Below are 24063 nucleotides of genomic sequence, written 5' to 3'. Positions count from 1 at the left end.
TCTCAACAGGTCCAATCTAAAGTGACAGCTGAAATGGAACAACTAAAAGGTAATAGGAGATTGCATTATGAGCATGAAAACTGTACTGATGAAACCAAAGCTCATGATTGGAGAAAAAATATGTACAATGGCAAAATCCGACCATGTCTTTAGAGATTGAAACTGATAAACTTGAACAGGAAAACACATCTATAGGATTGATCGATGTTAATGGTCTCTACTTCGTCACAGCAATTTTCCAGCCTGTGATTCTTCCACATCTCGTGAGCAACATCACAATCTTCATGGTTGAACATTGAACAAACAGCATCCAGGACTCTTCTCCATTTGATGCATTGATTCGATGCGAGGAAGAGAATGCAACTGCAATCACGTAACAGGACAAACATTACTACATGTGGAAAGATTGAAGAAACATCTATGATAAACATCTTGGGACAGTTTATTCGTGAAAATGTATGCATAGGCAAAAACGGACCACGCCTAAAATCGGGTCAAGTTTTGATTCATCAACTAGACTTTGTATAGCTCACAAGCAACAGAAGGGCCGATGGTTTGTTTGCCCTCATCACGCACTCAGCTCTCAAAGGCAACTCATTAGACGCATAACTGTTACATAGAAGATCGATCGGTAGTACTGCTGCCAGACTATCTTATTCAAAGCTGAGTGCTTGCAGTGAGCAATGATGACAAGCAACTCCAACATAGATTAAATCACAACCGATACAGCAAAAAAAGACAGATCATGTCCGAAGCAGGATTCCCGAATATCTATATGGCTGGCAACAATCAAGACATACAAACATCACAAGCAAGCAACAGAACACCCATTTCAGCATTGAAGCTTTTACTATGAAATACGAGAATACTAGCTCATCAAGTTCGAAACTTGGTCGGCTCGGCCTTCTGTCCGATGAGCAAACTCAGCTAGAACAAGAACAGTATGCCCTAATTCTCAGCAATCGCGGGATAATCGACATCAGATCAACACAAGCTCATGCAAAGAAGAAGAAAAGTGCGTCGATTGTGAAATTTAGGGTTTTTGTTTTGTTGGGGGGAGCCCGCGAGGCCATCACTGCCCGAATCAAGAAATGACGATGGGGCTCCGACCGCGGGCAGTCTTCACAGCGGGATTTGGCCAGCGGACGGGGGTAAGAGCCGCCGGCAGCCCTCAACGGTGGCCGGAGAGGGAGGGTGGCTCAGCTCAGCTGCCCCAATGATTGAGGTAAGCTGCCCCTCCGGAGGCCCGCTCTCCGCTCAGATAAGATCAAGTATTGTGGTTTGCTGTCTAGGGTTTATGTCTCCTTTATAGTGAAGTCCAATTCCTAAAGTTTAGACCCTTGACCGGTTTGGTTTTAAAATCAATTTTTAAAATTTTAAATCCTAATTTTAAATCTACTCACTATATAACAAAAATTAACAACACAATCATTATTTTCTCTCAATTATTCATCATTTTTTCACACTTTTTCTCATAATTCAACAATACAATTATTACATCTTAATTAAAATCAAAACTCAACTTTATTTAATTTTAAAACCAAACACACCATTTATCGAACGTTAATGTGGCATAAAGCAATTTCCGTTCAAATGCCTTAGTAAAACAGTAACGCGTGATGCAAACAAATCCCTTGCAATGGGCTTTTAAACCCTCTTTTTTTTTTTCATTCTAACAGGACATTTGAATAATTGCAAAAGGCACGACCTTCATGTATAGTTACGAATCTAGCACAAGTTGTCAAATTTCCAATCAAATGTAACAGTAATGGCTGACGTGGGCTTAATGGTGCTACGTAACACAACATATAGGACGAATGGATCAACACAATTTTATTTAATAAAAAATAATTTTAAAAATAAAAATAAAAATAAAGAACAGAGGAAAGAAGGAGGAAGTCAGCCATGGTGGCTACGTCGAAGGCCACCACCCCCAGTTGAGGTTATTGGGCACAACAGAGGTGGTCGGCGACCTCGATTGGGTTGGTGGTGATTGCAATCGGGGCCCATCGTTGGAATCGAATGAGCCTCGAAATTGGGGCCTTTTTAATTCCAGCACTGAGAGCCCCAATTCCCTAACAATTGGGGTCACCAACACCCCCCATTTTCTCTATTTCGTTTTTTAGAATTACCTTTAAAACAGTGTGGGTTCACTCATCCAGTAATGTTGTGCCACATAGCACCACTAAGTCCATGTCAGCCGTTACCATTACATTTGACGGCGTGCTAGATTTGCAACTAAATCGGAAAGTCGTGCTTTTTTGTGCTATTATTCAAGGGTTCTGTTAAAAAAAAGGGTAAAGGTCGTGCTTTTTCGAATTATTTACCCCACGATTTTTGTTTATAATGAGATTCATGAATTCGGGGAAGGGGCTTTATACTCCCACACACACTAATCGACGTGTCTAGTCACGTCGTTCGAGCTTTCAATTGTTTTGTCTTTCTTCACGAACCAACTTATCAAATGACACTTTAGTAAAGTTTGTACTCAAAGTAGTCGCGATTATAAAATCGTATGATTTTATGATTTACATGGACGTTGGCAAATTAGATCAGATCAAAGAATCAAAACATTCATAGAATCAAGCATACATCACAGAATCTTAGGTGATCGAAATATGACCGAAAGATTAACCGTTTTCTCCCTTCTAATGCCGTTGGACAGCATGACCAAGAAGATGAATGAATATAAATCAGTAGAAGGAATCAAGCTTCGGTGCCCCACACGATTAGTTATTGACCGTTTGGATGGAAAATGCTTGTTTTTGCACGATTTGTTGACCTTATCTTTGCCGAGCAGTTCTACTCATTTTTGGGACTTCTCTCTCGAATGGTATACAAGCTTTGCTAAGACAAAACGTCTCGCACCCGACAACATTCCGATCACGATCCTCCTTTTCACGGTAGATTGGAAGATGCGCACATTGGTCGCTACTGCTGTTACCTGTGCTCTCAAGTGGTGAACACGGCGACCGGGCCCGGGACCAAATGCCCGTTTTGTGAGAGCAGACTTGTCCAGAAAATGGACGTCGATAACTTTGGAGACAGACCAGCAAGGGGAATCCCGATCTGGTGCTCCGTGCTTCTCGGCTTGGTGGATGACGAAGGCTATTCTCTCACGCAAGAAGAAGATGCTCTCAACAGCAGCGGCAGCCCACCACCTGCAGTCGAAGATGAGGTGCCATTGGAGGACTTGCTGAGTACTCTGCTTTTCTCCGGATCCGAACCAGAGGACTCCGTTGATGACTGGGACTGGGAGAGAGGCAGCGAGTTGATCTCGTTCAATTCCTACGAAGAAGCTTCACAGTATGCCCACCCTTCAGAGTTCAGCTTCAGCCAATCGACTCCTAGTCCTAGTCCTAGTCCCAGTCCTAGAACTACCACATTGGCCAATTTCTTCTGGGACACCGATCTCGAGTTTATACAACTCCACTTCCCCGACAACAGCACCAGGCAGGTTGAGCCTCCTCTTCCACACGACGACATAGGAGCAGCTAAGCTTTTAACTACTGTGAGGATCAGTGAGGCATTGCAGTGTTCGATGTGCTTAGAGGACTTTGAGATTGGAGAGGAAGCAAAGCTGACTACGTGCAAGCATAGGTTCCACGAACAGTGCATCCTCTCTTGGTTGGAGCTCCATGGCACTTGCCCGCTCTGCAGGTTTCAGATGCGCAGTGCCAATAGAAATTGGCCGGAGATCAGAGATGAGAGCGAATGGGAACATGATCTCCTCGAAAGAGGCAGATTTCAAGGACAACGGAGAAGGAGACGCAGAAGTAGGCGGCACTGGGTTCTTTTCTAGATCCTCTTCAACGGTTTTTCCATCGACTTCACAACAGTGCTTTTCAGGGTGAACGCATAATCCCGATGTAAATAGCAAAAGAACTCTCGATGTGAATAGCAAAAGAACTTACAACCAGTATGATGGTTACGTGTATTAAGAATCAGTCAAAGAGAATGTATAAACTCGATGTAAATAACAAAAAAACTCCAAATCAGCATGATGAAAATACACGAATTAACCACTAATGTCGTTTAATTTATAACATATAATTAGTGAGCAAAGTAATCACTTATATTGGGTTAAGAAGAGTAAACATGTATACCATGAGTAAACTTCATGGAGCTCTCGATTACTATCTGTACAGGCAAACCTTGCACGCAGAGGCCTGCTTGTGGTGATTTTTACAGAGTAGATGAAGTTCTCGACTTGTGGATCTTGTCGTCAACCGACGGTGAAGGAGGTGGCGGAGATGGAGATGAGACTGCTGCATGGTAAGACGAAGAAGCGAGTTGGGCGAGTGCTGGAACTGCACCACCTGTAAAATTTCAAATCTGATGACTGGAGCGCCATAGCAAGACAATCATACTTTCACATCGATTCAATCTCATGGCAGAGTTAAAAAATCATGGAAGCTGACTGCTGTGGAGTCCTGTACTTAGGATCAGAAGATATTGTCTGCCTAGCATACCCAGTTGCAGATATCTTAACATCTATCACTCATTAAACGCAGAGAACAGTCATTTTGAAGGTGATAATTCTTCAGTTCAAAAACCAATATCCTATCTACTGGTACGAAGCCACGAGTTCATCTACTTGTCCAAAGCATTTCTCTAATATTGCTGCCCTACAGATATTCCCATCAAAAAGCTCCCAAAGAGTAACAAAAATAACATTGAAGCAGAATAAAAGTCAGCTAAAATATGACACCGAAACTTCAATTGGACTGTCCATCAACCTCTTCTAAGAGGTAAAATCAACTGATAGTACCTTCTAGAAACTTCGGCATCTATACATTTAGATTCAACCTCAAGAACACAGATCAATAGCATATAGTTTTCCATGATAAGGAGTTAAATTTCCAATAAAATAAATACTTAAAAAAATATGTAGAGGGACTAGTAAGAAAATATGCCTAACCTGCCAAGCCGGCACAAGCTGAAGAGAACACTATGACTGGCGGGGCCTGCACGACAGAATAATAATTGGCTTCAGAATTGCTGACAGCAAGTATACAATATTTCCGAGCCGTAATTTGGAAACCATCAATGGTACAAAACATGGTAAAACGTGAGTGATAATCCAACGAAACTGCATAATTGGTGGTAAAATATCAAATTATCAATAGATGTAACTATTGTGCTTCTGCCAATTGAATATGCAACCACACACCATCATAGAGAATAGGTTCAATGAAGCTCATAAAATTGCAGTTTTGAAACTAGATTCAGCCATGAACATGCAATAAGATGATTAGAAAATGCATGATGTTCACAGTATATCTTTTCATTCAAGATGAGCATATGAAAGAATTTCTTTCCATGGAAAAAGTGTCAATGCTGGAGGACCTAGATAACGTGATATCATCCTTCTTTTAACTTTTAGATCCCACAGTACAATTTGGATAATTTGATCCACGACAAAGTTCCAAAAGCTAAGTCATGCATTTATTACACACCAAAAGAGTAGTATGGGATGCTGCCTAGTAAGACAACTTAAAATCACGTGGTGCACTGTGGAGGTATCTTCATCACTGACCAGATATGAAAAGATTCAAGAAACTTACTCCAATAAGGAAATGCAACCACATTGGCCCTTTCACCCACTTTCGAACAATTGGCATCACTACAAGGATACACCATACAGGCAGATCATCAGATTGAGGTGCAAAATCTTACACGCTAATATAGACCAGTAAAGGTGAATTAAAACAGATCACTATTCTATCAAGACAGTTAGCCAAGAGCCATCCCTTCACATACTAACATATGTCTATGCACATAAACTGTTTGGCTGGTTGCAATCATATTCTAGCTGCTCTCCTCATCAATTGGCATGGGAGCAAACAATGGTAATAAAATTTGCTAGAGATCACCTACATTTTTTTTCGGTAATAGAGATCTCCTATATTTAGTTGAATTTTGGATGAAATTATTTCCCATCGCAATCGTTCTTTTTGATAGGAAATTTGAAGCAGAGCAAGGTTACAGTATGAGATGCTGTTGATTGTTCACTTTTTCTTTTCCGGTTGTCAGTGAGTTTGCATGGCCCACACAAAGCAAGCAGCAAACTCACTTTCTGATATAGCTCAACAAGCAGAAGGAATATATTCAAGTCAAGTGCTTATTATAGTACCGTGATTGAATCCATAAAATGCGCTTGTTGTTCCACCTACAGCAGATCCAATCTGAAACCACAAATAACAAAAGGATCATTTATACGAATATGGACAGAAATAAATCAAAAGCTCTCAAACTCGAATATTGAAACGATAACTGCATCTTAGAAAAATAACAAGATTGAATATTGGATACTAATAGCAATAACCACTGCATGTAAATTTAGACAGGAGTGCATATATATTACCATGGAGAAGCTGTCCCTGATAAGAGGCGGTACCGTCCAATCACTAGTTTCCTAACAAATAAGAAAATCTTTTCGATGAGACAATTAAGCTTTCATCTAAGTTTAAGCTCGCAAGCACACGTCTGTGCATATTTGCATGTGTTACACAAACAAGCATAGGGAGTTCTGGCTTACCATATCTTTAGATAGAGGACCTGCACAGTGATGACATCTCAAATAATGTTGAGGGTCTAAACCCGTTGTTGCCTGGTCACCTGAGCTCTCCATCAACTCCTTCAGAAACGGAATTATCGAAAATCTGATTGAAGACAAAATCGGCACCTTCCATTAGAACCACTTACAGGACAGGCCATAGAAAGGACACTTGATAGGAACATAATGGGCAGAAATCTTTGCAACGAAAGCCAAAAGCCCGCCATTCTACCAGTCATACTCAGACTTCCGAACCCCTCCCATAAACAGATAGAGATTCTTAAACTAGTCTTCAAATAATGCAAGGTTCCCATTCTACCAGTCATACTCGCACAAAACTATGATTTCTTTTCATGGATGCGACGTTCGTTCGTCAAACCAACACTTCAGCTGCTTCCCAAAGTAATTGTACAAGTGGAGAGAAACGTTACATGGCTGAAGCCTGATGCTGTTCAGTGTCGTTAACGAAGTCGTCTCACACATACAATTACAATTGAGGTGGAGGACGAGGAGAAGATCACAACCAATTACGCTGCATGAAGAGGAGCGCGCGGCTCTTACCTTTCACCGGCGGCCACCGCCGACGGCCGGCCGACGGAGAGAGAGGAAAGCGGAGGTGGAAAGTTCTACGCGAACTCGAGAGCAGAAAGTGTGAGAGATCAGAGACTGCAACAGAGCTCAGCGACTGGTAGGGCTGCGGAGGAAAGAAAGAATCGTTACTATCTGGATCGGGCCGGGTCAATTCAATATATGGGTCGGATCTTTACGAAACTGATCCGGGTTGCAGATGACCGACCCGATCCGCCTGCCTCTGTTCCGGTTTTCAGCTGCGGTCGCTCAGCTACTGAGCATAGCCATCATCACACACCTCTCTCTCTCTCTCTCTCTCTCTCTCTGAGCTCGCTCGTCGTGTTCATGGTGGGGAAGACCTCGGGGGACGTTCGGTTGAAGTGACGCAAGGATCTGCGCTGCTCGAATTTCGCCATGGGAGCAAGCAGGAAACTGCAGGGGGAGATCGACAGAGTGTTGAAGAAGGTGCAGGAAGGCGTGGATGTCTTCGACAGCATCTGGAAAAAGGTCATCTCCGCTATTTACACCTCCGTTGCATGGCTGCGGACGCCTGGAGGACTGGATTTTGTGTATTAATTGCTGATCATGGCGGTATGTGCCGTTCCTTTTCGCAGGTTTATGACACCGATAACGCGAACCAGAAGGAGAAGTTCGAGGCGGACTTGAAGAAGGAGATTAAGAAGCTCCAGAGGTACAGAGACCAGATCAAGACATGGATCCAGTCCAGCGAAATTAAGGACAAGAAGGTCCCTCTCGCTTCCTCTGTGTGCAGTTCATCTTGTCTGTTGACTGTTGAAGTAGCTCCTCATAGTCATGGTGCTAGTTCTATACATAGGCGTATCTGAAATTTGCAAATTCAAGTTGTTATGCTTTGTTCCCCCAGTTATTTGGTAACGGTTTGCGTGATGGTTGCTCTCTGTTGGGTTTAGTAGATTTTGAACCAGAGTCTAAGAAAGTGGTTCGAGAATTATCTGCAGCATGATGAAATAAATTGAGAATGATCATGCTGGTTTTTTATTTCTTTCGCAGTCCAATATGCACTGGATAGTGTGTAAGATTTAAGTTGCTTTATGGGAAAGTCATTAAAGAACGTCTTGCTGCTCCTTGAATTAGTTTATTACATTCGATTACATGTACTGTAACACAGAAGATAGAGCATTTGTAGATGATTGGATATTTGTAGCATTGTTTTTGCAGTTCACCAACTTCTATGGGGCTGCATTTTTGCTTTACATTGATGACTTCCATGAGGTTGCTGGTGTATTGTAAAACACACACGTGTGTTGCATGATTGCGATGAATGATCTTTGATGAAACAAAATGGTATTGGTAGTAATAATGCGTGCTTTCATGCAGTTCTTTCCTTTCCCTTGTTTTTCCACCAATTAGGGCATTGCATTTCATATTCTCTAGCACTGGATTCATTGCGTCTATAGGACGTATTTCATCGTGTTGCATCTCTCATCTGTACTGTGGCAGTGTCAACATCGTAGACCCAGGTTTCCAGGCCCTAGCATTTTTATTGGATGACAAATTGTTGATGATGAACTTTTGATGTTTATGTTTGAATCCGAAATCATAATTAATGTGGCTTCTTTTGATACATGTTGACATAGGTTAGTGCCTCTTATGAGCAGGCTCTGGTGGATGCACGCAAGCTCATTGAACGTGAAATGGAGAGATTCAAAATTTGTGAGAAGGAGACTAAAACGAAAGCCTTTTCTAAAGAAGGGCTTGGCCAACAGCCTAAAACCGTGAGAATCATACTACTCTTTTATTCCTTTTCACATGGAAATCTTATTATGTAGGATATGAAGTTTAATTTGCTCTTTGGTACAATACCTTAGATGCAGCCTCATTGAGTCGATTCATTCGTTAACTGTTGGGATTTTGCCTATAAGTTTTTAGTTATGTAACAATGCGCATACTCCATTTTCAGGGGACATAATTGCCGTTTATAATTTTTATAAGCAATTTTGATATCTCTATCTCGCCTTGGGTTTTAGATGACGTCCTAACAAAGACTTCCTTTATTTATAAACCGGAGTATGTAGGAGATAATTTTGTCGTGGGCCTCTGCAGATTAATTTATTAACTCTGAGGACCCAAAGGAGCAGTTAATTTTTGTGCTGTCAGTGCATCTTTCTGAGATGATGTCAGTGGTCTCCCCCCCACACCCCCCAACAAGGGTTTGACTCTTTTTTTTGTGTGATGATTCTTTGCATTTTATCTTTTCCTGACAGGACCCAAAGGAGAAAGCTAAATCTGAAACAAGGGATTGGTTGAACAATGTGGTAAGGAACGGAGTCTTCCACCAATCTTTCTTTTCTTTCGTTGCATGAGCAGGCAGTTTTTCTGCTCAATTAGAGGTGACATTATCACATGTTTATCATTTGGCAGGTCAGCGAGTTGGAGACCCAGATTGATGTTTTTGAAGCAGAAATTGAGGGTCTTTCAGTTAAAAAGGGGAAGACGAAGCCACCAAGACTGGTAGATGGTCCCGAAAGCTCTTCTATCTAGAGTGAACATCTTGCTTGTGTTATCATCTTTGGCTAATTACTCGGTCCACATCCCCCCCCTCCCTTCTTTGTAGGCACACTTGGAGACATCTATTACACGGCACAAGGCTCATATAATGAAGTTAGAATTGATTTTGAGACTTTTAGATAATGATGAGTTGAGCTCCGAGCAGGTCAATGATGTCAAGGAATTCCTGGAAGATTATGTGGAACGTAATCAGGTTGATTTTGTCTTGTAATGATTCGTTCTGTTGTCTGATTGTGAACTTCATTAGATACAGGCACTGCTACTTGAATATTTTCCTGAACTCTACTTCAATGTTTTCATCTTTATAGATGAGCTAAAAGTAATGCTCTCTAGATTGCTGTACTGGATTGGTCTCATATAGCGATAATTTCTGCAGGATGATTTTGATGACTTTACTGATGTGGATGAGCTTTATAGCTCTTTACCGTTAGATGAGTCTCTCGAAGAACTGGTTACAGTTGCACCTGGCCTTCTCAAGGTAAAAATTTTACTTCCAATGCGGCATGCATTTCTCACTATCCCAAGAAAAAAACCTCTCTTTTACTCACGGTGAAGGAAATCTTTTAGCATTTATATGGGTTTTGGTAGTTCTTTTTTTAATGGACACTGTACAATGCTCTGTTAGAGTTTTAATCCGTCACTTTGTCAGTGTTATGGTGACATTAGGTCTATCCGATGTTGTTTCTAATATATTAGCTTTATCGGAAAAAAAAAGAAAAAGGAGCCAATTGCTTCCAGTCGATTTAGTTGCTTTTTTTTTTTTTTGGATAAGTGTTTAGATCTTTCATTAATCAAAAGGAAATGTCAATTTAGTTGCTTTTATTGGATAAAATCTTCAGTCGGTATCCTTATGCTTGAAGTCATTCTTTTAATATTAGAGGAATCCTGCTTTTTCAGGCACAGTTCTGGGCTTGAATTTTTAAAGTTACTATGAGTAAAGACAGTAAATTCTTTTAGTGTATCTTACAGAAACTTCTGAAAACTATTTGTACATTATAGAGGATTCCATTTTGGGGTTCCCAGAACAGCCATACGTAGCTAATGTTATCTTTTCCAGAAAATTGCTTTTCATATATGGACAATTGATCTTGAAAACTTGCTTTCATAGCATACTCTTTATTTGAATTATGCTTAATTTACTATGTTGTTACTAATTCTGGCATCATCCTGTTGAGATAGTTCACTTAGCACAGGCAAATTTAGTGGTAGAGCATTACTTTTATCTTTTGATGGTTCCCCCCTCCCCCCCCTCATATAGGAATTATTTAAGATAATTAAATTTGGACCTTTCGCTCTGATCTTCTAAGCTGTGTGACTGCAAAGGAGTTAATCCTGCCATACTGCCAGTTTTATCTGAAATTAACTCCAAGTGAAATATTCTATAATTTGGCAGGGAGCACCACTTAGCTTGAAAACTTCTACCGCAGCAGCACCACCCCAAGCATTGGTATGTCTCTGTATGTATGATAAAGCTAGGTCAAACTTAGTCTCGCAACATCAGCTCTAACTGTTCTGTCTATTGTTTAGCTAATGTGGCAGCTTATTGAGGGAAAAAAGGGGAAAAAAATAAAAAAAAATAAAAAGAAAAAAGAACTACCAATTGCTATATGAAAATGTAGCCTATTAATTATGGAAAATCAGTTATTACCTTATGAAAACTCTCAGTTATACTTTTTTCTTTTTTGGCCCATCCCAGTTGTACTTTTATGATGTATCTATTGCTTATTAATTTTCTATGTTAATGCTTAGTTACCAAAACTCTTAAGCATCCAGTATAGTTTTACGACGAGATTAATGTTGGTACTTGATAGTTACAGATACCGGTTGCATCTAATAGAGTTGCTTTATCTCTCAACGTGAAATCACCCTCTCATTTATTAAAAACCGCGCGCTTGGTTTGTTTTTCAATAAAAAAATGTGTGAGAGGATGTTATATTCGTCATCATATGTGATATATCCGGTTTGGTGTTTCTTGTAGGCTACTGCCATTACTATCCAAAAACAAGGTGCATCAACCCATGATCAAGCTGATGATGCAAGCTCACAAGAGGGCAGTTCTGACATTAATGCAAAATCGCCTCCTGCCAAATATTTAACAGCTGGTGTTGGATCAATACTTGCTAGTCCTCACTCTTCCCCTATTGCATCTAATATACAGTCTCCCCGCATTTCTAGTGCTTCAATGATGGGAACAACCCCTCCTGGTTCAAGTTCAGTTCATGGTTCCCTGGAAACTTCTGGCGCTCCTAATTCTCCATCTGCTACGAAACTTACTAGCCCTTCTAAAGAAGAACAAAGTATCAACTTCTCTGCTCGCAGACCATCTCCTTTAACAGGTGATTCTGGAGCTCTGAGGGAAAGAGGTTCTACACCTACCGGAACCCTCAGTGCTAAACCTGCCTCCCCTGACATGGCAAGGAATTCTTTAGCAGCTGATGACAGATTCAGTAGTAGTGGCATGATGCAACCTCTAGTATCTCCATCAAGTGGTAGAACTCTCTTGCCTCACATTGCAAATGTTAATGATGGAGCCACTACAGTTGACTCTGTCGGTGCCACTGATAATACAGCCATAGCAAGCAGAGTGGTTTCTCCTCCGGCTGTTTCAGGCATGCAATGGAAGCCTGGAAGTTCCTTCACGCAAAATGAACTGGTATATGTATTGAGAAAGTTTTTGCTTTTCTTTCATTAGCTGAGGAATGAACTCTCACAAAATCTACAAAATGTGGGTGCACCTGTCACTAAAATGGGATCACCTTCAACCTGAAAAAAATCCTGTAACTCTCCCGAGGAATGAACTAATGAAAACTGAAACAAGTGGGTCTGCCTGTCATTAAGATGGGGGATCACCTTCAAGTTATAAATGTCCTCCATTTCTATGCTATGAATTGCACCCATAGAATTGGAATGATAGTATCAAGTGAATTAGAGCGGTAAATCATTACTCTTTAAAGTTAACAACTTCCCGTTTGAAGATTTGCTTGTCCAACTAAACAGCTCCTTGATGGATCTAAAACATCAATTCCTGTTCCTGTGAAGATGTTGCCTGAGTATGCTTAATGCATCATTTGCTTGTACATTAAATTTCATGGACAATGTAGTTATGCTTTCTTACTGGAGGTGGAGTGTACTCATCTTTTCTAGGGGCAGGTTCGTGGTAGAGCTGAAATAGCACCTGATCAAAGGGAACGATTTTTGCAACGTCTACAACAAGTGCAGCAACAGGGTCAGAGTAACCTTCTGGGCATGCCTTCTTTTTCGGGAGGTATTCAGAAACCACTTTCTTCACATCAGCAAAATCCACTATCGCCGCAGGTACCTGTTTTGCCTGTTCTTTATTATTCTTATTTAATCATCTTTTTTCTTCTCGTTGCTAGCTTAGAGGAAATTTAGATGATTTTTAGAGCACTCTGTATCTTTTTCACATTGATTTCGCTATTTGAAGTGCAATTTTCGTTGCAGCTTAATTCTTCAGGCTCATTGACTGCTCCTCAGGCAGGACTAGGGCTAGGAGCGCAGAAACCTAGCTTTAATACTGTCACGGCTGCCTCCTTTCAGCTACAACCAAGTCCCATTAACCCAATGCCTAGTCCACGAACACCTGTATCAACTGTTCCTAAAGATTCTGGTACTTTGATGATCCTCATCTATATAGTCTCATATTTGATCATATAAATTTTGGTTTTCTAGAGGATTCATTTTCATGGGCAATATTTTCTACTGCAACTTGGAAAGAACTTCAAAAGGCGCCCATTCACTGATGGCCTTTTTATGTTGCCTTAAACAAGGACAAAGTCCTCTTATTGAACCTTATCAAACTACATTCTTATCATTTCTTCAACCACTCTCTTGTTGCCTTTTGAATTCAGTAGTTAAATATGATTCTAAAAGTGTGTTATAACGGACTCAAGATTTTTAAAATGTAACTTGGATAACTGTTGGGGTATAGATCAAGTTTCCAGTGGGTCTTGGTGGTTCTTAAAAAAGTTGACAAGAGATGGCCCTATACTTTGTAACACATACCTCGAGATAGTTTTGATTGATACCCTTACCTGTGATTCAGAAGGTGGCCTCACAAAGGCAGAAGAGCTGCAAATACAGCCAAATATGTCTGACGACACAAGTTCCGAATCTAGTCCTGTTTCTGGAGCGGGCAAAAACACAAATGAGGATGACTTGAGATCTCCAAATTCCTTGGGTTCTCCTGTACGTCTTATATATTGCTTTATGTAGTCATTTGATTTCTTTTGATTTTCAGTTCACCTTTACACATGAGTTGCAGCAGTGGCATCTTTCTGGTTATAATTGAGAAAATACATTTAAACTCATAATCCCTTTTAACAACTCGATTTTCTGGTGAAGTAATATACATTTTATATATGAATGAATGAAATTGTCCTACTAGATTTAATTATGTCACAATCCTGTAGGATTTGTTTAACCTCTGAACATTGGGTTATTAGTGACTTGGGGGTGGATTTATTTAGCTGGTTGGTTGAGATGACTAGGTGCAATTTCTTGTTGCAAATGACTTAACTTTGTAGTGGAAGAGAGGAATCAATCAGATCAGTAGAATCACCATAAATAGGCTTTTATATGGAGAAAACTGCAGTTGCTGCTGATGGTGACTTCCTGATTGAATGAATATGTTAAAAATTGTCTAACAGGCCAGAGCATCTGCCTCTTTAGTGGAATCCTCGGTGGAACTATCCCCTGGACAACCTTTGCCATCTCCTCAAGCTTCTACAACTCTTGGTGTTATTGGTCGTAGAAGTGTGTCCGATCTGGGTGCTGTTGGTGAAATTCCTACCAGTGGATCAACTATGAGTAGTGTAGGCACAGATGATCAGTTATACAATCTACAGATGCTTGATGCTGCGTATCGCAAACTTCCTCAGCCCAAAGATTCGGAAAGATTAAGGAGCTATATCCCTGTATGGTGATTCGACTTTATTTGTTTTAAAATTCTGGTGTGGACACAACTTGAATATAAGTTAGCTTATATATTCATGTGCTTCTTGTCCCTACAGAGGAACCCTGCAGTCACACCGAATAGCTATCCACAAGTACAGGCACCGATCGTGAATAACCCTGCATTTTGGGAACGTTTAAGCAAGGAGCCTTATGGTGCTGATACACTTTTCTTCGCATTCTACTATCAGCAGGTATGAATATCTCGTCTGCAACTAATACTTACCTTTTACTAGTTTAAAAGTTACTCTGAGCTTAATTGCTATAAATATACAGAATACTTATCAACAGTACCTTGCGGCAAAAGAATTGAAGAAGCAGTCCTGGAGGTACCACAAGAAATACAACACGTGGTTCCAGCGGCATGAGGAACCAAAGATCACCACTGATGAATACGAGCAGGGGACATATGTTTACTTTGATTTCCATATTGCAAATGGGGAAGTACAACATGGATGGTACGTCAGGCTGAATTTCTGTCATCATTGTTTCTTTAGCTGCTGCTGGTGACAACTGTGGACCATTTCGAACCTCTTTTGGTTATTCCTCTCCTATTGGATAATGATGCTTTGCTGAAATATCAAAGGCCTCATGAATTTCAGACAGCTCTCCAACCTATTTAATACATAAGAATTTTACCGTTTGAGCTGAACTTTTTCATCATGAATGAATCTGGGAGTTTCACCCTTCCATGATATTGTTGATTCTAGATATTTCGTCAAATCCTTTTAACTCTGAAAATTGATGAAATTCAGGTGTCAGAGGATCAAGACTGAGTTCAGATTCGAGTATAACTATCTTGAAGATGAGGTGATGTAGTGAAAGCCGTGCCAGAGATTCTTCAATATCATCCATGACTTAATGATCTTGTAAGGTAACCTTTTATTTTGCTCCCTCTCAGATTCAATACATGTTTCTATTAATTGATGGGTTCCTAAAAAAATGAACTTTGAACCATTATTCAATTTTAGCACGAACTTTATTTTTTGGCAAAAAAAAAAAACATGAACTTTGATTTTCTTGTCAAGTTAGATATCTGTGTCATTTTCCATCAGTTTTGCTGTCGTGAAGGAAAATAGTGACTACGTGGCAAACAGTGTCACATCATGTTAGCAAAAAAAAAAAAAATTTAAAGGAAAAGAAAGAGAGAAATGCCTTGATTGGAGAAAGCGTGAGGGCACCGGGTAACCACCATAACCTCGATTGGGGTCGTCAGTGACCTTAGAGGGCGTCGACTATGCCAATCAGGGGATGGTGATCTGGATCGAAGCCCTATCCGTCGAAATCGGGATAATCCTCAAGGATGGTGGCTGGGATCGAGGCCCCACTCGCCGAAATAGGGAGAACTCTCAATTTGAGGATTCTCCCGATTTCGCCCGTCTACCACTCCTCTAATTAGGTTTGTCGATGCCCTCTAGGTTCACTGGCTACTTCAATTGGGGGGCGATGGCTCACCCTTTCCCTGATCAATGTCTTTCTCACTTTTTTCCCTATAATTTTTTAAAATTTTTGTTTAAGTGGCATGACATTATTTATTGCGCAGACACCGTTTTCCTCCAAGTTAGCAAAATGGGTGAAAATTGGCACAAATGCCTAACGTGACAAGAAAATCAAAGTTCGTGCTTTTTTATGCTAAAAAATAAAGTTCATGCTAAAATTGAAAAAGGGGTCAAAGTTCATGCTTTTTTTGGGTCATTAACCCTTAATTGATTTGTGTTATCATTTTCATGTGCAAAGATAGTTTTTCTTTGCCCCTCCTCGTATTAGCCTTTCAGGAGAAAATTTTCAAGTTTTATACATTCTGACACGCCATAAACCTTTTCTAATTTTTCATCGTTTCCCCTCTCATAATCTAACTTTCATTTGGTCTGCCCTTGTGACTGCAGATAGTGTACAATACCGTTCCGTTCCCAGTCACCTAGAGAAAGAATGGTAAAGTGCAATGTAGATGCTTTTTAGTCTTCCGTGTAACCTCTTCTCGGCAGCAGTTGTGTTCGTGTGTAATATCGACATCAGAGACTAGTAATCAGAATATCTGTTGAAGCATCTCTTTCCCATGTGTCTATTCGTTCTAGTTGTCCGACTGCCTCATCTTTGCTTGATACTTTTCTGCTGAAGAACTTACAGGGCAATGAAAACTCGAACTGATCCAACGTCAAATCAGACCAAATGCATTTCCATTTCTCTTCGCTGTGCAAGGCAGCCCCAACATTAGAGAATGCAGGCAGGTCAGGTCAGAATCGTACGTATTGAACTCTTTCTTGATGCTACGTCGAAGAAGAAAGCGGCAACTTGGTTTTTCTTTTGTCGGCAAATAATTTATCCGTAGATTCCGTACAGTGAAGGTAGATAAAATAGAGTCTATGATGTTGCAGAGATATGACAGTTCCAAGGTAAACGCCCTTTTCAATAAAGGGACCGTTGGATTCAAAAACTAAGAGCTTCTCGTCATCTCGGGATCCCGGTTTTCTGCCAACGCCGGGTAAATTCAATACAAGATTCATAGACAGGCATCGGACGGTTCATGATTCTCATACATTGACACTTGCCTTTCAATGTTCTTACTTTTAGGTCTCGATTGATTCCGTCTTTGTCGTGCCTTCCGCGTGGATACACATGAGAGGATGCACGTACGTGCCTCTCATGTGATTACGTTGATTCAAACTTTTGACCTATTATTTAAACTTGTAAGAGTGGCCAACATACCGGATAAATAATAAGGCATACATGAAATAATCGTCTCCAAACTTGGTTCATCTAATGTAACACAATACGGTTAAGATGGGCATGGACATCCGTGAGTTAGGTATAAAATCAATACTACTTTCTGTAAGCCGCCAGCTTGACTCGGTTTTAGCTACGTCACACCTGCCTTTTTTCAAATTAAGTAAATGAATCCTCTCCTTGCCAATTTCTCGTAAGCTTCGTCAACGTTTATAATATTTATTAATTAAAACGTATTTTTTTTAATCAATCAATATCCATTATTTGTATATATAAACTACAGAGCGATACGAAGAAACTCTACAAAGTCATTCTTTTTGAAAACCTCATGTAGACTGTATTGGATGATTGTCTTTATGACGGCCTACAAAATTTTCATTTTCATAAAAGAATTGTATATTGTCTCACGAAATATTTTTTTATTCGCAAAAAAAAAAAAATCTCTGAGAGAAATAGAAAAGAAATTAAATAATTTCTAGAACTCTTTCAATGTGCCCGGCTAGATAGATTTATTGGTCGTAAGCTCGTAGCCGCTAGGAAGCATTAACTTCAGAGCCCTAATGAAGGCAGAGGTGAATTTAACTTTATTTGGGATATAATATTTATTTATTATCCTCGAGATTATCCGAAGAATTATTTATGGACCAGCCGTGCCCATGATCTCTTGTTCCTTACAAACAAGAAAAATGCTATTTATTTATTTATATATTTTGCCATTTTCTTTACCAGAAAAAGAAAAAAACAACAAAGAAACAAAGGAAGCCTCCCAATATTGGCCCTCCACGAATTTTCTAAAATAAGTCAGCCACTGATTCAATTCGAATGGAGAATCCCTGATGTGATCATTTGGACAAGAAAGAGACGTTGAATTAGACAATGGACAAATCACACCTACCCAAATGGCATCTTTAAAATAATCGTCAGAGTCTTTTTGTCAATTGGCATGCCATCCTACATGACAATCGATAACGCTAAAGATTATTTAATAATCGAAAGACTCGTTCAAACATTACATAAAATTGTCATTTCCTCTTGATTCTATCATTCCGAACTTCTATTTATCTCTACTTGAGTGATTTATCGATCCATAAACAAATCTCTAATAAAAATTTTATCGCGAATTTTCTAACATAATTATTCAGCCCACTCAGAATCAAACAACCACGCAGAGTCTCTGCTTTCTTTTTCATGTAGTGTTAAGTGAGTTAAACAATCGATCGACCCAAAAACTCGCTATAGTCATCATCTCCGAGGAGAAGTCGAGGTATAGAAATTCGGCTCGAATTCCATGCGAGCAGTATCCGAGGGGAGATGAGGGGAAGTCGAGGTATAGAAATTCGACTCGAATTCCGTGCGAGCAATATCCTTTGGGAGATATTGTATGCGACATTTTATGACTACTTTTTAGTTTAGTTATTAGTTAGTTATTAATTGAGAGAACTTTTGGGCTTAGCAAAGTTGCACGTGCCACATGAAAAGGTTACACTCACAAGTCACAACGCATTTTGCCCGTACAATTAATAAGACTACACGTGTGATGGTCACCGGCCAAACCAGAAAATATGTTAAAAATAGAATAACTCCAAATCTTCCTTGGCATCCACCAGTTGATGAGATATTTTGTTGGAGAAATTATTTAATAAATAAATATTATACGATTATGTGATTATATAAAACTCGATTAATAATCAATATATGTAAAGATAATGAGAAATTTTATGAATTATGATTACATCTTTTATACGTATCAATTATTGATTGAGTTTTACACCGTCACATGACTGTATATACTCACTAAACATTTTCTCATTTCCTTAACAATGAAAATGGAACAATAATACCTACACATAATTCACTCCCGGGATGAATTCCGTCTGCTCGTTTATTCGGATAGTGTGAAGCGGACGATTTATCTTAAGTTCGGTGTTTTTGGGCCTAATTATTTACAACAGTTGATTATTACGAATTTCACTTGTTCCCGGTCGAACGACTTTCACAAGAATCGCGTATATTTATCCTGACTCACTGTTCATTTGGGTAAAGTGAAACAGAGGATTTATTTATCCTAAAGACAATCTTTCGCCGACCAAAATCATTTACAGTTGTCGATATTAATGTAGATTTTACACGTCCCCCGGTCGAACATCGATAAGCAAAGAAGTAGTAGAAAGATGCTCACTGGTAAGAACAGATCGAGCTGTCTCTCTTTACAGATCATAGTGAGATCAAAAGCTCATCATAATCTCATTGCAGAGATAGTGAAGAAGAGAGATTCTTAATCAGAAAGGAACTCCTCAATCTCCTTTTCTTCTCTTATCTCTAATATATATATATATATATATATATATTCATTTTTCTTTTGGTCGATGCATGAAATGTTTTCAACTCATTGACTGAAACTAATATCTACTCGATTATCGACATACTTTGACATCAACATACTTCTAGTGAATTTCATATCCGTTAATTGAACTAATATAATAGTTTGACAACTGTAACACATCTTTATCTTTATTCAAAAATTTTTTTTCCATTGGATAAGCAAAGATAAAGGGCACTTTTCAAGTCCTCCTTTCTGATAATATTCTAAGCCCCAACCGACCATTAGTTTATCATCAGTATTAGTATTCTATCTTCTCTGGGGACAATCAAACCCAATAAAATAGCATTATGAGATTTTCAACTCCACCAAAAAAAAAAAAACACAAAAGAGTTCACCTTGTGTTTCCTTCTCTTCTGCACCTTCTAGTCGTAGAAGTTCCTCCATTTCCCAGTTTTTGACCTCTCTATTCCTCCATTGACACTCTTTTCTCCTCTCTGTCTGAGTCTTTCTTCTTTGTTTGTTCATCTGCTTCATGTTCCATTTCATCAAACCAGACACCCTCTTCTCTGATTATTGATTTGTTCATATTATGAAAGTTCATTTAGTGTTTCTTTGATAACTCCTAGGACTCATCTTCAGATTCTTGTTGTGTGTGTCTTCAGCTTCACACAAACCAGAAGATTCTTTCTGTTCTATCTGTTTATATTGTTAAGTGGTGAATCCTTCTAACTTTTCGGGATTCTTCGAAAAAAGCCATACTTTGATCCAAACTCTCTTTGCTGGAGACCCCTTTACTGCATAGTTTCCAGCAGAGCTGCTGGTGAGGAGAGACAACAATGGGGAAGGTGTGTATCCACTGGTTGATCATGTTTCTGGGACTCCTAGGTTGCTCTGTCCTTGGCGAGGAGGGGCTTGGCGTGAACTGGGGGACAATGGCCTCCCACAAGCTGCTCCCCAAGACGGTGGTTCAGATGCTGATCGACAATGGGATCAAGAAGGTCAAGCTGTTCGATGCGGACCAGTCTACTATGGGAGCACTTGCCGGGACTGGGATCGAGGTCATGGTCGGCATCCCCAACGACCAGCTCCTAGCCATGAACAGCTACGAACGGGCCAAGAACTGGGTCCGCCAGAACGTGACCCGATACAACTTCAACGGAGGGGTCCACATCAAGTAAGCTCTCCCTAGTCCTGGCATATCAATATTCCATAGCTCTTAAATATGGAAAACTCCGTCCGCTTCTTCACTCGGGATCGCCATAGGAAGGGGCTGTTAGCGGTTACAAGTATTGGCAGAAACAGTGTGATCAGGAATTGACACTTTCGTCTCATTGCACGTAGCAGAGTCAGTAATTCTCTTTAAATTAGCTCTGATTAGGACAATGCAGTTGTATTGATATTGTGTGTGTTTCCGTTATTAAAACGACTGGCAAGTAACTTCTGCACCATTGATTCTCATCCCATTATGATTTTCACCATTGTTAGTCTGAGCCTCGGGATCGCGAGTCATTTTCGGTTTCATGTCTGCCCGATGCTGATCGAAATATGATTCAAATGATAAGTTAGTTTTTGGTTGCACGATCCGATTAGCATATTTTTAAGAGCCAGTGTTAAATTATATGATTCTCTTTTCGCAATTGTTAGAATCCGTGCTGTTAGTTGACTTTACCAGATCAGCCTGCTATTAGATGCCATATAAACTTTGTTTATTTGATCGCATTTATTGTTAATTGCAGTCTCTGATTTTTAATTCATCGTGAGCTTTCCCGGTATTTCATTTCGAAGAACTTTCCATTTTCGAAGTCGAACTCACAGATCTTTGCTGCCCTTCTTTTTACATTTAACTACGTCATTTTTCGTGCCGAACGTGAAGATGACTGCAACTGGTAAAGATTGGTTTTCATATTGGCACATCGACAACACGAAAAAAGAAGAAGAAGAAATGGTTTAAGTTACTGATAGAGATCCTTAAAGGTGTCATCGAGTTGTATGAAGGATGGAAAGGAAATCCCCTTCTTCCATCGAGCCGGTGATTCGAAATTTTCCATGTTTTGCATAGAGATAACTTGCAGCGACGTAAGAATAAACCTGGGATTCTTCTAGATGATAAGCATAATATGCTGCCGAAGAATAACCTCGCAGTTGCAGCCCCGTATTAGGATACAAGAATCTCTAGACTCAGGACTACAAACATTTCCTATATCGGCTTCAACTCTTTCAAGCTAAAACTTAGGACCATCGAGAAACGGTCCGAGAGCTTAAATCGAACGGATTGTAGTTTTACTCGATTTCTCACAATTTTCATTCTTTTTTGTTTCAGATACGTTGCAGTCGGTAATGAGCCTTTCCTCTCATCCTACAACGGCTCGTTCCTTAATGTCACCTTCCCGGCGCTTGAAAACATCCAGAACGCCCTGAACGAGGCGAGGGTCGGGGACTCCATCAAGGCCACGGTGCCCTCGAATGCGGATGTTTATTACTCCCCTGAGTCCAACCCTGTCCCTTCTGCCGGGATCTTTCGAAGCGACATAAGCTCTCTCATGACTCAGATAGTCGACTTCTTAGCCAAGAACAAGGCCCCTTTCACTGTCAACATCTATCCCTTCCTCAGCCTCTACCTAAACCCGAGCTTCCCCCAAAACTATGCCTTCTTCGACGGTGGAGCCACCCCGGTGGCCGATAACGGGGTCCAATACATGAATGTGTTCGACGCCAATTTCGACACCTGTGTGTCTGCCCTGAACTCCGTCGGACACGGGGACATGACCATCATAGTTGGGGAAGTCGGGTGGCCCACAGATGGAGACAAGAATGCAAACATTGCTAATGCTTACAAGTTCTACAACGGGCTCATGCCGAGGCTCGCAGCAAATACAGGAACACCTCGCCGGCCAGGCTACATCGAGGTGTACTTGTTCGGTCTACTTGACGAGGATATCAAGAGTATCGCTCCGGGGAACTTCGAGCGGCACTGGGGGATTTTCAGGTATCGTGAAGTTTTATATGTCTTAACCAGTTGTTAGCTTATCCGAAAGCATGGAAATTGAAAAAAACTGGAGGCAAACGAAGTTCCGGAATCTAAGTCGAGGCAGGCGTGGGAAATTTCCAAATCTTCACTTGCAAGCTGATCTAAAAGTTCACATTGTACTTATGTAACTTTTTACGATTCACATAGGTATGATGGCCAACCGAAGTTCGCACTGGATCTCTCTGGCCAGGGCCAGAACAAGCTGCTAGTTCCGGCGAAAAATGTGGAATACCTCCCTAACCAATGGTGCATGCTGAACCCAAATGCCCAGGACCTGAGCATGCTTGGAGACAAGATCAGCTACGCCTGCAGTCTCTCGGACTGCACAGCCCTGATGTACGGCTCCTCGTGCAACAACTTGGATGCCAACGGGAATGCCTCGTACGCCTTCAACATGTACTTCCAAGCACAGAACCAGAACCCGCTGAGCTGCAACTTCCAGGGCTTGGCAACTGTTAGCACGCAGAATATCTCGCAAGGGAGCTGCCTCTTCCCGATCCAGATCAAGTCGGCCTCTCCCTTTAGATCACCATCAGTCGGTTTTGCTGTTACGACCGTGTTCGTGTTCGTGTTCATGCTTCTCCTATAGTTATTCAGTCTTGTAGATATATAACAACATTTATCAAATTGAAGGTACTTTACCTTCATTTTTTTTTTTTTTATGATTTGGTTTTACCAAAACAATAAAGTTGAGCAGATTCATGTTTTATTCATTGATTTCAGGGTAAATACTTTTTAGGATTTTTTTTTTTAATGTAAAACGATACTACTGCAATGCTTAAAAGCAATTTACAGGGTCGACAAGGCCAAGAGTTGGAACGATTTTGGTTACACAATTTCAACATATTGGATGACTCACGAGTTACAAGTGCGACTTCCACAATGACCAACCCGAACCCCCAGCGAGGAGAGTCGGTCCCATCCGACCGACTGGCCGGGGCGATGTCGGGATTGCCCCAGGTTCAGCAAAACCCAACTCCAGGGCCTGAACATAGAATTGGGCGCCAATTTGGGCTTTCACCAATCATACCCCTTACAACATACTGGGCCCCCAACTTGCACGCGACAGAAAATCCCGACACGGCACCTACTAGTTCTTCTCGTTCGATACGGGACGCACCCGATTCATGACCCGCACTTCTTAGGAGCTACCACTCTCGCAAAATGCTGGGATTGAAGGGTAGTGAGAATATAAGTTTGGAATTCTTTTAGTACAATTTTTAATTCGCGCTGTGTAACATTATGAATTGCCATAAATGCGGTCCAATTATTCAACAAGGGGAGGGGGCACATGCCATTGTACATATAGAAGCTCCACTCCCCACCTTTTCTAGGATTGAA

The 24063-nt window shown here is 40.5% G+C and overlaps 4 protein-coding genes and 1 long non-coding RNA gene across 11 annotated transcripts; 3 read left to right on the top strand and 2 right to left on the bottom strand.

Moving 5' to 3' along the window:
• Positions 1 to 34: 34 nt before the first annotated feature.
• On the bottom strand, positions 35 to 1296 carry LOC116203821. The gene is made up of 2 exons (XR_004156303.1): positions 534 to 1296; positions 35 to 363 (listed from the first exon to the last, which is right to left on the bottom strand). It is a non-coding gene; the product is annotated as an uncharacterized LOC116203821 (long non-coding RNA).
• Positions 1297 to 2860: 1564 nt separating this feature from the next.
• On the top strand, positions 2861 to 3852 carry LOC116203250 (E3 ubiquitin-protein ligase RNF12-like). Its single transcript, XM_031534925.1, has one exon. The coding sequence runs from the start codon at positions 3023 to 3025 to the stop codon at positions 3800 to 3802; it is 780 nt and encodes a 259-aa protein (XP_031390785.1). The 5' UTR covers positions 2861 to 3022; the 3' UTR covers positions 3803 to 3852.
• Positions 3853 to 3935: 83 nt separating this feature from the next.
• On the bottom strand, positions 3936 to 7258 carry LOC116203251. The gene is made up of 7 exons (XM_031534926.1): positions 7121 to 7258; positions 6542 to 6665; positions 6368 to 6418; positions 6137 to 6188; positions 5568 to 5626; positions 4922 to 4967; positions 3936 to 4319 (listed from the first exon to the last, which is right to left on the bottom strand). The coding sequence occupies exons 2-7, from the start codon at positions 6632 to 6634 to the stop codon at positions 4186 to 4188; spliced, it is 435 nt and encodes a 144-aa protein (XP_031390786.1). The 5' UTR covers positions 6635 to 6665; positions 7121 to 7258; the 3' UTR covers positions 3936 to 4185.
• A 140-nt stretch (positions 7259 to 7398) lies between these two features.
• LOC116203248 (general negative regulator of transcription subunit 3-like) lies at positions 7399 to 16724 on the top strand. 7 transcript variants are annotated; one of them, XR_004156236.1, is made up of 17 exons: positions 7399 to 7636; positions 7744 to 7875; positions 8767 to 8883; positions 9373 to 9423; positions 9530 to 9619; positions 9723 to 9869; positions 10053 to 10154; positions 11070 to 11123; positions 11655 to 12329; positions 12821 to 12991; positions 13139 to 13304; positions 13740 to 13882; positions 14344 to 14610; positions 14707 to 14841; positions 14924 to 15105; positions 15403 to 15521; positions 16534 to 16724. XR_004156236.1 is itself a non-coding variant. In XM_031534924.1 (16 exons), exons 1-16 carry the CDS (start codon positions 7544 to 7546, stop codon positions 15464 to 15466), a joined length of 2610 nt encoding a protein of 869 aa, XP_031390784.1. In that variant the 5' UTR covers positions 7399 to 7543; the 3' UTR covers positions 15467 to 15522. The 7 variants fall into 7 exon arrangements, 1 of the variants encoding a protein (XP_031390784.1); XR_004156235.1 differs by having other exon boundaries at positions 8746 to 8883; positions 12827 to 12991; positions 13743 to 13882; XR_004156233.1 differs by having other exon boundaries at positions 8746 to 8883; positions 13743 to 13882.
• A 3264-nt stretch (positions 16725 to 19988) lies between these two features.
• LOC116205333 (glucan endo-1,3-beta-glucosidase 8-like) lies at positions 19989 to 23435 on the top strand. The gene is made up of 3 exons (XM_031537906.1): positions 19989 to 20868; positions 22015 to 22680; positions 22870 to 23435. Exons 1-3 carry the CDS (start codon positions 20531 to 20533, stop codon positions 23309 to 23311), a joined length of 1446 nt encoding a protein of 481 aa, XP_031393766.1. The 5' UTR covers positions 19989 to 20530; the 3' UTR covers positions 23312 to 23435.
• Positions 23436 to 24063: the final 628 nt, after the last annotated feature.

The sequence above is a fragment of the Punica granatum genome, chromosome 4 (assembly GCF_007655135.1).
Source record: "Punica granatum isolate Tunisia-2019 chromosome 4, ASM765513v2, whole genome shotgun sequence".
In the NCBI taxonomy this organism is placed as follows: domain Eukaryota; kingdom Viridiplantae; phylum Streptophyta; class Magnoliopsida; order Myrtales; family Lythraceae; genus Punica; species Punica granatum.
This window is presented reverse-complemented; position numbering and strand designations above follow the sequence as displayed.